Raw genomic sequence first — 13,290 nt, forward strand, 5'->3', positions numbered from 1 at the left:
CTCCATTTAATTCTGCAAGCCAATATCATAGAATTCAATGGAGTTTTAAATTAAATTTATGATGCTGTCCTTCGTCCGAGTGAGTAAAGGCACTACCCTTCTCCAGCATCGAACTAAAAAGAGCTGAAGTTCCCACAGGGTCTCTGCTAAGCTCGACTGTGCTCAACAAGAGAAATAAACGAACACAGTTTGTCACAGCCACCCTGGGCTAGCAAGAAAGCTCATCAGCCAGAGCTCCTGCTTGAAAGCAAGTGGTTGAACATAAAAACAACAGAAACAGGAGAAATAGACATTGAACGCCTCAAGCCTGCTCCACTTTTCATTAAGATCATGGCTGACCTGGTTCTGACCTTAACTCCATTTTCCTGCTGGCCTCCATAACCCTCCACTTCCTTGTCAATCAAAATTCTAACAGCCTTGAAATGTTCAAGGACCCAGCCTCCATTGCTCTCTGTGAAAGAGAATTTCAAACACCAATGACCCACAAAGAAATTCCTCTTCATCTTCAATGATAGAGCCTTTAATTTTGAAACTGTGCCCATGTATGTATTTATGCATTTGCATGTATATTCATGTGCATACACACAGAGGAAGGGGACAGGGATGACAGCTGGGTGACAGCAAGATCAGGTGATGCTTTTCCATCTGAACAGACTTGACCTATCCTGTGCTCGCTGACATACAATGGCTCCCAGTCTGGCAAGACCTTAACTTAACAATTCTAACCATGTTCAAATCCCACTATGGCCTTACTTCTCCATCGCTAACTTGCTCCTGTCCTTCAATTTTCCAAGATCTTTCTGGTTCTGTGGACAACCCCCAAATTTTAATCACTCCATCATGACGGGTGGCACGGTAGCACAGTGGTTAGCACTGCTGCTTCACAGCTCCAGGAACCTGGGTTCGATTCCCGGCTTGGGTCACTGTCTGTGTGGAGTTGGCACATTCTCCCCGTGTCTGCGTGGGTTTCCTCCGGGTGCTCCGGTTTCCTCCCACAGGCCAAAGATGTGCGGGTTAGGTTGATTGGCCATGATAAAAAAAATTGCCTTTAGTGTCCTGAGATGCGTAGGCTAGAGAGATTAGTGGGTAAATATGTAGGGATATGGGGGTAGGGCCTGGGTGGGATTGTGGTCAGTGCAGACTCGATGGGCCGAATGGCCTCTTTCTGTACTGTAGGGTTTCTAGGAGTCCTTCCTTCAGCTGCCGAAGTCCAAGCTCTGGGATTGCGTCTCAAGCTTTGCTTTATTATGTTAAAGGCAGTTTACACATGCTGTTTTTTCTAAGTTCGAACTCTCATGTGTAGTATGGGTATTTGAAAATGGGTTCATTCCCGGTACAAGCCTGTGCTTCCGGACTGCATTCATTAATAACTGGGAGATTTGGAAGGACCTGCACACAAACACTTTTTGTTGCTGCAGGTATTTGAACAGATTGATGGAGAATGTAATTTCAGCAGGTTGGGTGCAATATGAATCGAGATTTCAAACAGATCTGTAACAGCAAGAGATTGGAAAACACAAGCAGCTCTTCCAAACCATGCAAAATTCCAGCTATGTGTTTATTTTCAAGGAAATTCTCCAGGATTAAGCCCTACAATGCAGTGCTTTCAGCAAGTACTGTGGGGGGTACCAGGAGCCAAGGTAAAACTGCAGCATGTCACGTTTGTTACCATTCAAACAATTTCCATCGAACATTTCTTGGATCTGGATAGCCTGCATAATGCTTTTGTTTACTCAAGAAGGAAAAGCTAAGGTGTACATAATTATTTCGCAATTTAGGCAACAGAGCTCTCCCACAGTGTTTTTGTTTAAAGCTCTTTAGAACTGTGAGAAGACAACACATTCAATATAAAAATAAAGATTAGTCATGACAGACACATCCAATGTAAAAATCATGGAGATTAACCAGGGCGGACACATCCAATGTGAAAATCACTTGGGGATGAGCCAGGGCAGAAGTGCGAGAGAGAGATATTTGTGCGATGGCCTGGGTTATTTTGCATGGCAAAGTGAAGCACCAATACCAGTTGGAATTCAACTTGAAAAGTTAATGATCCACCAGTGAGGTGAGCGGTGCTTGGACACACTGCTGACTACACCCATTCTTTCAGGAGAAAGCGCACACAAGTGCACTACTGCGCTGGCGCTCACACTGGCTGATAACATCTATAGGTGGCACCCACATCAATCAGAAATGGAATCCATTTTCACACTAAGTTCACACTTAATACTATACGGTGTGATTTTAAGTGGTACATGTCTGTGTAGCAGTCTGTACACATCAGGCAGCCTGACTGAGCACGCATGGTGGTGAGGGAGATGGTTGGGTGGTGGTGGTGAGTTTAAAGGTACAAGAGAATACTAGTTTGGCTGAATGACCTGTTACTGTGCTTTAAGTTCTGTGTGTGTAAATTGTTTTTGAGAGATGAGCAGTATGCCCTTTCTCTTCATTGAGATGTGCTGCAGCCAGACAAGAACAAGCCATCCTGGAGAAGAGAAAGCCCAACAAAACAGCACGGGAATTTTCCTTCAATTGCAGTGACCCGTGAAAGGGAGGACGGGGTGGCACAGTGGTTAGCACTGGTGCCTCACAGCATCACGGACCCGGGTTCAGTCCCAACCTTGATTTGATTCAGTCTGTGTGGAGTCTGCACATTCTCCCCATGTCTGCGTGGGTTTCCTCTGGAACCTCTGGTTTCCTCCCACGGTTCGTACTAAATTCTCCGTGCTAAATTCTCCCTCAGTGTACCTGAACAGACGCCGGAGTGTGGTGGTTAGGGGATTTTCACAGTAACCTCAGTGCAGTGTTAATGTAAGCCTACTTGTGACATTAATAAACTAAACTAATAGAAAGCTGCATGCATTTGTTTGTTTCCTGCTCAGGAGAAGGGCCACACAAAATTAGTGAACAGACTAAATTGAACCAAGCTCAAGGAAATCAGGTAGCTGTGCTGTAAAGATTCTGCCACATCACTTCCTCTGCAAATAACTGTGGTTGCTTGGTTCTGCCAGTCTGCTACATTCCCTGCTCGTTCCCTCCCCATGAGGCCCTAAGCAAGGCACAATGGAGAATTTTATAATGCTGACCTGGGATGCTTACCCAAAATTATATTTTTTAAAAAACCTTTCAAAGAAAGAACTACTCGTGACTCAAGTTACTACCCAACATTCCAGATTTCTGACTCGTACAATTGTTTTCCTGCTTTTGTTTATTTAAAGAGCCAGGTGCTCTCGAGACAAACTGTTCACCTTGAGAACGGGGCAATGTTAACACTTACGTGATTTTTCTCCTGAGCTACAAGCAAGATTTTCAGGCTCTTCATGTTAAAGCTTCGATCCAGCAGGTCAACAGCCTTGTCGAGATCATCCTGGCTTCGTAATGGAATTAGTAACTGACGGCAAGAGGAAAAGCAGAGTCAAACCAAATGAGTTCAAAATTCACGCAGCCACACAAATCAGCGTGACATCCAGCAAGGAGGAGGAAAATTGTAACAAACTTGGAGTCATAGTACCATAGAACCTCACTTACTATCTGCACCCTCATTTATTCACAGCAGTGTTTATGGTTAAGGTTTACATAAACCAGTCAGGATGCAATCGAGGGCTTGAAATTGATTTTCCCCCTGCCCTAGGCTTCCTTACCCAGCAAGTTAGTTGGTGCATGCAGTAAACAGTAGAATTTACAGTGCAGCTCAAATTTTAGCTTTGGCACAGGCATCGAGGGATTCTGGCTCATGATGCCAGACACAGTTCAGACTGCCAGCATTTCTTTCCATCCACACCCCCTCCCCCTCCAAGGATACCTCAGATTTAAAATGGAAAACATAGGTTTTGTCTGCTGAAAAAGGTAGCCTAAACATGACAATCAGAAGGTAAAATCTCATATATTGGACTAAGTACAGGGCATTCTCCACAATCCAAATTCTATTCACCAGGTGAATCATCAAGATTCCACTGCACAAACAAAGCTCAGTACCAAAAAATAAATAAAAGGCCAAAACTGGAACAGTCCGGACAAATCCTTATAACCCTAATTTACTGAGTTGACACTTATACAATTGTTGCTTTTAATATTTCAGTCCATTTAATTATCCGTTCTACTACTGAATAATAATGATGGATTATCTACATTTTATTAGACATTCAGCTTCATACAGCATCTCTGCTTCCACACATCATCACTCCCCAGGTAGAACAAAGACCCAGGTGGCTGTGTTCCTTGAAACAATCAATGACACCCACCCTAACACAGCTTTAATCTCTGCTACAGCGCCATCAAGTACAGAGTTAATTGTGATTTCATTGGAAGCTTCAGCTCATCAGCCAATATGTTAACACAAGCTTTTAGTCTTGAAAACGAAGACTGGTGTTACAGGGCTCTTGCTCGAAAGTGCTGAGCTAACTTTTAGGCAGAGGGGATAGACATTAAGTATCAATGACCAATCAGACGTGGGGCTAAAGGCTCACCTTGGGTTCAAACAGAGATTGCACTCTACTAAATTAAGCCTGAGCCAGGGAGGCTGCAGCAATCAAAGGTACATTGGGAGAATAAAAGCCAAAATTTAGTTGCAGAAAGTGAGGACTCATCCAGAATTTCCTGTTGACAAAGTCTAGTAATATGGCAGCAGTCCTACACTCAAGAATTGTCAGGAGTTAAAATTGAGTGCCAGACATACTATAGAAGTAGATCCCACAATTTCAGAAAATGTTGTCAAGGTGCAGTATGTAGCTGATGAAGAGGAGGGGGCCCCAAAAACGAAGAGGTGAACATGCAGGAAACTGTTTTGAGATATAGTGGTGGGCTCTGAAGAAATGGTGCAAGGTAGAATGCCTGTGGAAAGGAGCAGTTGAGAATTATGTAGTCAGTAGTGTCAAAGAGAAGTTCACGATTTACACAAAGCGCCATGGACAGCTTTGACAAGTGGTGTCAATACAGGCAGGTCGTAAACTAGACTATAAGGACTCGGAGAGTGGTGAGCATATAGTCATGTAATGGCTCATTCAAGAACCTTGAGAAGAAAGTCACGGCACAATAGGTCAGACTGTGGCTTGGAAAGATTAAGGCATTAAGTGTTTGCTCTTTAAAGATGCAGAGGCGGTGGTTGTCGGTGATGAAAACTCCAAAAAGGGAGAGAATAATTCATGAATAAAAGGGGCAGGCTGATGAGGATAACTCAGGTGGTAAAATGTTGGGTTGAACGGAAGCCGAGAGAGCAACTGGTCAAGTTCATAGAGGAACTGATTCTTATGTGGGCTTGGGCAAAAATGAAAACGTTCCAGAAGATGGAGAGTTTGTTTTAAAGTTTGTTTATTCGTATCACAAGTAGGCTTACATTAACTCTGCAATGAAGTTACTGTGAAAATCCCCTAGTCGCCACGCACTAGCACCTGTTTGGGTACATGGAGGGAGAATTTAGCACGGCCAATGCACCTAACCAGCATGTCTTTCAGACTGTGGGAGGAAACCGGAGCACCCGGAGGAAACCCACGCGGACACGGGGAGAACGTGCAAACTCCACACAGACAGTGACCCAAGCCGGGAATTGAACCCGGGTCTCTGGCGCTGTGAGGCAGCATTGCTGACCACTGTGCCGCCCAATGAAGGAGTAGATGTAATGAGAGGACAGAGGGAGCCAAGCAAACAGGCTAAATTCGCAAAATAACCACAGGTCAGAACCTTGAATGGTGTGATTACCTCATTATTTGTGTAGTTTAATTCCATTAGTTGCCCAAACACGGTCTTGACTTTCTGGTGCAGTTCTTCATACTTAACTGGACGGCTGAACTGTATGATTCTAACAATGGGACAAAGAACACAAACAAATCAACACAAATCATACACAAACTTGGTTTGTTTCACATTCAGCAGCATGCGCAGCTATGAAACATGATTAAGAATTCTGTATGGAATAGTTGCAGAACTGCCACTGAACACTATTTTGTAATATGAGGCATGTGAATGATATTAAATAAATGAAGAGCACAGCCTGTAAGTTTAAGTTTGCTAATACGCTTTTTATTTTAAAAAATGTTTACTCATCATTAAAATAGATAAACTTGAAACAGCAAAAGAAAATAACATCCAAATGGTGACCAGAAGGTAATTCAGTTTAAAATGTTCATGACATCTCAGAATGTTTGTTTCACAAGCAAGAAATGTGAACACCAACCAGAAAAGGAGGATGTGAGTTCGGAAAAGAGAAATTTGAACTGGTGCGCGGTAACAGGACATTTCAGAGGAAAGGGAGAAACTCCATTTAACACAGAGATGAGGAGATTTTTTTCACTGAGTCACGAGTCTTTGGAACTCTGCTTCCAACTTCTTTTGAGGAAGAGTGTGTTTGAGTATTTTTAAGTCACAGGTGGATAGTTTCTTGATAAGTAAGGGGGTGAAAGGTTATTGGGGATAGACAGGAATGTGGGATTGAAGTTAAAAGCAGATCAGCCATGATCTCATTGAACTGAAGCAGGCTTGAATGGCCAAGTGGTCTACCCCTGCTCCTAATTCATATTTTTGCTGGACATAATGCAAATCAGTTTGTTTGAGTATACTTTCTGCTTTTGTACTTTATATCCATTTTAGACATTAGTCATCAGCCACAACGACTCTCACTATATTTTTCCACATGTAGGTGTCTCATTTCCTCTAACGAGCTAGCGACCATGATCGAGATTGATCATTAGACGTAGACTACACCAAGCATAGATTCAATATAATTGGTGATTTTGTAAAAGTGAAGATTCATAGTTCTACCAGGAAGTTCTTTCGAATGATTATTATGCCCATTGTGATCTAAACCACTAGACAGAAATGGAATGGAGAGGCTACTTTTGCAACCCGCCGTCTGATTTAATTGAGAATGTATGTTTTTCTTTTCTCACATCTTTTAAATTATCAGACTATTAATCATCGCATTGCTGAAGTTTAAAAAAAGATGCAATCCCTCGAAATCGAAAATTAAGAGATGCTTGAAATATGCAGCAATTTATTTTGTTCCTCAGAACGACAGGTGAATGTTATGGGGAAAAACTGACATCAGAAATGCACTATCAGGAAAGCAGAACACATTATATGGAGTGGGGAGAACTGATGGGGATTAGGGTTATATTCATGCCAATGATGAATTACCCTGGTGGCTCATGCTGCACACGCTATCAGCCCTGGGTCCCACACAATGCTCACCATTACACATTCTCTCACACCCTCCCAAACCCCAGGCAAAAATATACTGCTTGAAGCATTTGTCATGCAGCTTTCTCTGATCCCTGCGATAATTATGAGTTTTTTATTTAGGTGCAGTGAAAGTGCTTCAGGGGCCTGTTGTCTGCTGCCCTAGTGTAATTACTGTGAATTGTGATTACAAAGTGCAGTAGAAAAACAGTCACTGTGTTGGCATGCACTCCTCTGCCAACTTCTGCCATTAAAACTTCTGGTTATTACTGGCATTTTGTAAAAATGCTCCTAGCACGTCCTGAATAAAGCCAGTGCTTTTACAGCCCCGTCACATGACTTGCAGAGCTGGGAGTCAGTACAAAAAAATCTGGCAGGCTTTTCCAAATCCTTATTTATATCCTCTAACCCCATTCTACTTAATTTTCGTTCTTCATCTCCTGATGGTATCTGCTAGCTTAAGTTTATCCAAGAATCAGAATGCTGGCTACTATAATAGCTTGGAGGCTACACTCCTACACTTTTACAAATGTGAATGCAGAAACACGCATACTGTGACCAATAGGGAAAATCCAGGGTCCTGTATAGAGCCAAAGTCATAAACTCTAACCTATAGCTTGCCTGTATTCAAAATTTACAGGGTAATCCTTTAAACAGGAGATTACTGACTTTTTTTTGAATGAAGAAACCCCGTTTCTATAAACTTTCTATTTTTTTTCTCCAGCTTTCCAGAAAGCCTCAATCTTTACTAAAGTAAGGTTCAACAGTGTTAGGACACGCTCAGAACATCACCTGGCCTTGGCTGAGATAAAGTTAGACAGGGAGAGTCAACTAGAACAAAGAACAATACAGCACAGGAACAGGCCCTTCAGCCCTCCAAACCCGTGCCGCTCCCTGGTCCAAACTAGACCATTCTTTTGTATCCCTCTATTCCCACTCCGTTCATATGGCTATCTAGATAAGTCTTAAACGTTCCCAGTGTGTCCGCCTCCACCACCTTGCCTGGCAGCGCATTCCAGGCCCCCACCACCCTCTGTGTAAAATATGTCCTTCTGATATCTGTGTTAAACCTCCCCACCTTCACCTTGAACCTATGACCCCTCGTGAACGTCACCACCGACCTGGGGAAAAGCTTCCCACCGTTCAACCTATCTATGCCTTTCATAATTTTATACACCTCTATTAAGTCTCCCCTCATCCTCCGTCTTTCCAGGGAGAACAACCCCAGTTTACCCAATCTCTCCTCATAACTAAGCCCCTCCATACCAGGCAGCATCTGGTAAACCTCCTCTGTACTCTCTCCAAAGCCTCCACATCCTTCTGGTAGTGTGGCGACCAGAACTGGACGCAGTATTCCAAATGCGGCCGAACCAACGTTCTATACATCTGCAACATCAGACCCCAACTTTTATACTCTATGCCCCGTCCTATAAAGGCAAGCATGCCATATGCCTTCTTCACCACCTTCTCCACCTGCGACGTCACCTTCAAGGATCTGTGGACTTGCACACCCAGGTCCCTCTGCGTATCTACACCCTTTGTGGTTCTGCCATTTATCGTGTAGCTCCTCCCTACATTATTTCTACCAAAATGCATCACTTCGCATTTATCAGGATTGAACTCCATCTGCCATTTCTTTGCCCAAATTTCCAGCCTATCTATATCCTTCTGTAGCTTCTGACAATGTTCCTCACTATCTGCAAGTCCTGCCAATTTTGTGTCGTCCGCAAACTTACTGATCACCCCAGTTACACCTTCTTCCAGATCGTTTATATAAATCACAAACAGCAGAGGTCCCAATACAGAGCCCTGCGGAACACCACTAGTCACAGGCCTCCAGCCGGAAAAAGACCCTTCCACTACCACCTTCTGTTTTCTGTGACCAAGCCAGTTCTCCACCCATCTAGCCACCTCCCCCTTTATCCCATGAGATCCAACCTTTTTCACCAGCCTACCATGAGGGACTTTGTCAAACGCTTTACTAAGGTCCATATAGACGACATCCACGGCCCTTCCCTCGTCAACCATTCTGGTCACTTCTTCAAAAAACTCCACCAGGTTAGTGAGGCATGACCTCCCTCTCGCAAAACCATGCTGACTATCGTTAATGAGTTTATTCCTTTCTAAATGCGCATACATCCTATCTCTAAGAATCTTCTCCAACAACTTCCCCACCACGGACGTCAAGCTCACCGGCCTATAATTACCCGGATTATCCTTCCTACCCTTCTTAAATAACGGGACCACATTAGCTATCCTCCAATCTTCTGGGACCTCACCTGCGTCCAGTGACGAGACAAAGATTTGCGTCAGAGGCCCAGCGATTTCATCTCTCGTCTCCCTGAGCAGCCTTGGATAGATTCCATCAGGCCCTGGGGATTTGTCAGTCTTTATATTCTCTAACAAACCTAACACTTCCTCCCTTGTAATGGAGATTTTCTCCAACGGTTCAACACTCCCCTCCGAGACACTCCCAGTCAACACATCCCTCTCCTTTGTGAATACCGACGCAAAGTATTCATTTAGTATCTCCCCTACTTCTTTGGGCTCCAAGCATAATTCCCCACTTTTGTCCCCGAGAGGTCCGATTTTTTCCCTGACAACTCTCCAATACCTGGTCCTAGTTGCCTCTTTGAACATTTCAGTCCACACAGTGAGAGTCGGCAGGTTGAGAGAACAAGCTCAATCTGATTCTATCCTCGCTCAACTCTTGCAAATCCTAAATAATTATCCCCTTCCATAACCCAATACCACCTGTTAATGCTGCTATCATTCTGGATGGAATCAGCTAACACAGCATCAACTTGCATTTGTGTAGCACCTTTAACATAAGAAAAAATCTGAGATGTTTCACAGGAGAATTAGCAGATACATTTTTTCAAGGGCTAGAGACAAAGTAGTATGTTTTAAGGATAACCTTAGGGGAGAGAAAGCTAAAGAGAAGTTTAGAAAGGAGGCCCAGGAACTAGGGTTACACAGCTATAGGCAGAGTAGCCAATAGTGGACTGAAAGAACTCGAGCAGGCTGGAATTGGATAAACCAAGAGCTGTTGAGAGTTTTAGGGCCGAGTAAGGAAAGGGCAAAGCCACGGAGTGATCAGAGCACAGGGATTAAAATTTTAAATTCACCACATTGCTGGACCAGCAGCTAATGTAGATCAGTAGACCCAGATAGAACATAGAAAAGCTACAGCACAAACAGGCCCTTCAGCCCACAAGTTGCGCCGAACAATTTCCTTACCTTCTAGGCTCATCTATAACCCTCTATCTTACTAACCTCCATGAACCTATACAAAAGTCTCTTAAAAGACTCAATCGAATCCGCATCCACCACCACTACCGGCAGCCGATTCCACGCACCCACCACCCTCTGAGTGAAAAACTTACCCCTAACATTTCCTCTATGCCTACTCCCCAGCACCCTAAACCTGTGGTCTCTCGTGACAACCATTTCAGCCCTGGGTAAAAGCCTCTGAGAATCCACTCTATCAATACCTCTCAACATCTTATACACCTCTATCAGGTCACCTCTCATCCTTCGCCTCTCCAAGGAGAATAGACCTAGCTCAACCTATCCTCATAAGGCATACCACTTAATCCCGCCAACATCCTCGTAAATCTCCTCTGCACCCGTTCTATGGCTTCCACATCCTTTCTGTAATGAGGCGACCAGAACTGGGCACAGTACTCCAGGTGGGGTCTGACTAGGGTCCTATACAGCTGCAGCATTATCCCCTGATTTCTAAACTCAATTCCTCTATTGATGAAGGCCAGTATTCCATACGCCTTCTTAACCACAGCCTCTGCCTGCGACGCTGCTTTGAGCGTCCTATGAACCCAGACCCCAAGATCCCTCTGTTCTTCCACACTGCCAAGCGTCTTACCCTTAATATTATATTCCTCCATCCTATTCGACCTGCCAAAATGAACCACCACACACTTATCTGGGTGGAAGTCTATCTGCCACTTCTCCGCCCAGTCTTGCATCTTATCTATGTCTCGTTGCAACTGCTGATATCCCTCTACACTATCCACAACACCTCCAACCTTTGTGTCATCAGCAAACTTGCCAACCCATCCTTCCACTTCCTCATCCAGGTCATTTATAAAAATCACAAAGAACAAGGGTCCCTGAACAGATCCCTGGGGCACCCCACTGGTGACCGACCTCCACTCTGAAAAAGACCCATCTACAACCACTCTTTGCCTTCTGTGGACAAGCCAGTTCTGAATCCACAAAGCAACATCCCTTTGTATCCCATGCCCCTTCACTTTCTCCATAAGCCTTGCATGGGGCACCTTATCAAACGCCTTACTGAAATCCATATAAACCACATCTACTGCTCTTCCCCCGTCTAAGTGTCTAGTCACATCTTCAAAAAACTCAATCAGACTCATAAGGCATGATCTGCCTCGGACAAAGCCGTGCTGGCTACTTCTGATCATAGTATTCCTTTCCAAATGTTCATAAATCTGCCTCTCAAGATCTTCTCCATCAACTTACCTACCACTGAGGCTAGACTCACCGGTCTATAATTTCCTGGGCTATCTCTTCTCTCTTTCTTGAATAACGGAACCACATCCGCCATCCTCCAATCCTCCGGAACCTCTCCTGTCTCCATTGACGACGCAAAGATCATCGCCAGAGAATCAGCAATCTCTTCCCTCGCCTCCCACAGTAACCTGGAGTACATCCCATCCGGTTCCGGCGATTTATCTAACTTGACGCTTTTCAACAGCTCCAACACATCCTCTTTCCTAATGCCCACATGCTCAATCTTCTCAGTCCACTGCAAGTCTGCACTGCAACTACCAAGATCCTTTTCCACTGTGAATACTGAAGCAAAGTATTCATTGAGTACCTCTATTTCAACTGGTTCAATACAGACTTTCCCACCGTCACATTTGATAGGTCCTACTCCTTCACATCTTATCCTCTTGCTCTTCACATACTTGTAGAATGCCTTGGGGTTTTCCTTTATCCTGTCTGCCAAGGCCTTCTCATGTCCCCTCCTGGCTCTTCTAATTTCCCTCTTTAGTTCCTTCCTACTAGTCGCATACTCTTCTAGATTTCTAAAATTACCTAGCTCCCTGAACCTTTTGTAGACTTTTCTTTTCTTCCTGACTAAATCCGTTACAGCTTTCGTGCACCACGGTTCCTGTAACCTACCCATAACTCCCCTGTCGCACCGGAACATTGCCGTGCAGAGCTCCAGACAAATTTTCCTTGAAAATTTGCCACATATCTTCCGTACATTTCCCTGAGAAAACCTCCTTCCAATTTATGCCTCTAATTTCCTGCCTAATAGCATCATAGTTGTCCTTACTCCAGATAAACACTTTCCGAGCTTGACTGATCCTATCTCTCTCCAATGCTAGTGTAAAGGAGATAGAGTTATGATCACTGTCCCCAAAATGCTCTCCCACTGATAGATCTGACACCTGCCCAGGTTCATTCCCTAATATTAAATCAAACACAGCCTCTCCTCTTGTAGGCTTATCCACATACTGTGTCAGGAAGCTCTCCTGAATGCACCTAACAAACTCCTCTCCATCTAAACCCCTTACCCTAGGGATATTCCAATTGATATTTGGGAAATTAAAATCTCCCATCACGACCACTCTGTTATTATCACATCTCTCCAGAATCTGCTTCCCAATCTGCTCCTCCACATCTCTGCTACTATTGGGCAGCCTATAGAAAACACCCAGTAAAGTTACCGACCCCTTCCTGCTTCCTGTTCCTAACCTCCACCCACAGAGATTCCGTAGACAATCCTTCCGTGGCATCCATCTTTTCTACAGCTGTGATACTATCCCTGATCAACAGTGCCACTCCCCCACCTCTTTTGCCTCCTTGCCTGTCCCTCCTGAAACATCTGAAACCTGGCACTTGAAGTACCCAGTCCTGACCCTGAGATAACCAAGTCTCTGTAATGGCCACCACATCACACTTCCAAGCAGCGATCAACGCTCTAAGCTCATCCATTTTGTTCACTATACTCCTTGCGTTAAAATAAACACACCTCAACCCTTCGGTCTGAGAGCTCCCCTTCCCCTTCACCTGCCTATCCTCCCTCTCACACTGCCGACCAGTCCCTCTTATTTTTACTCTCACCTC

At 44.3% G+C, this 13,290-nt stretch overlaps 1 protein-coding gene across 1 annotated transcript in view; it reads right to left on the reverse strand.

The window, feature by feature from the left end:
- map3k3 (mitogen-activated protein kinase kinase kinase 3) overlaps positions 1-13,290 on the reverse strand; it is a 132,235-nt gene that overhangs the window by 84,821 nt on the left and 34,124 nt on the right. Inside the window, exons 5-6 of the mRNA XM_078223730.1 lie at positions 5,695-5,794; positions 3,278-3,391 (exon numbers count right to left, since the gene is read on the reverse strand). Of these exons, the coding sequence (XP_078079856.1) occupies positions 3,278-3,391; positions 5,695-5,794 (214 nt within the window). The remainder of the gene's footprint in view (positions 1-3,277; positions 3,392-5,694; positions 5,795-13,290) is intronic.

Source organism: Mustelus asterias, chromosome 11, assembly GCF_964213995.1.
Source record: "Mustelus asterias chromosome 11, sMusAst1.hap1.1, whole genome shotgun sequence".
NCBI lineage: Eukaryota > Metazoa > Chordata > Chondrichthyes > Carcharhiniformes > Triakidae > Mustelus > Mustelus asterias.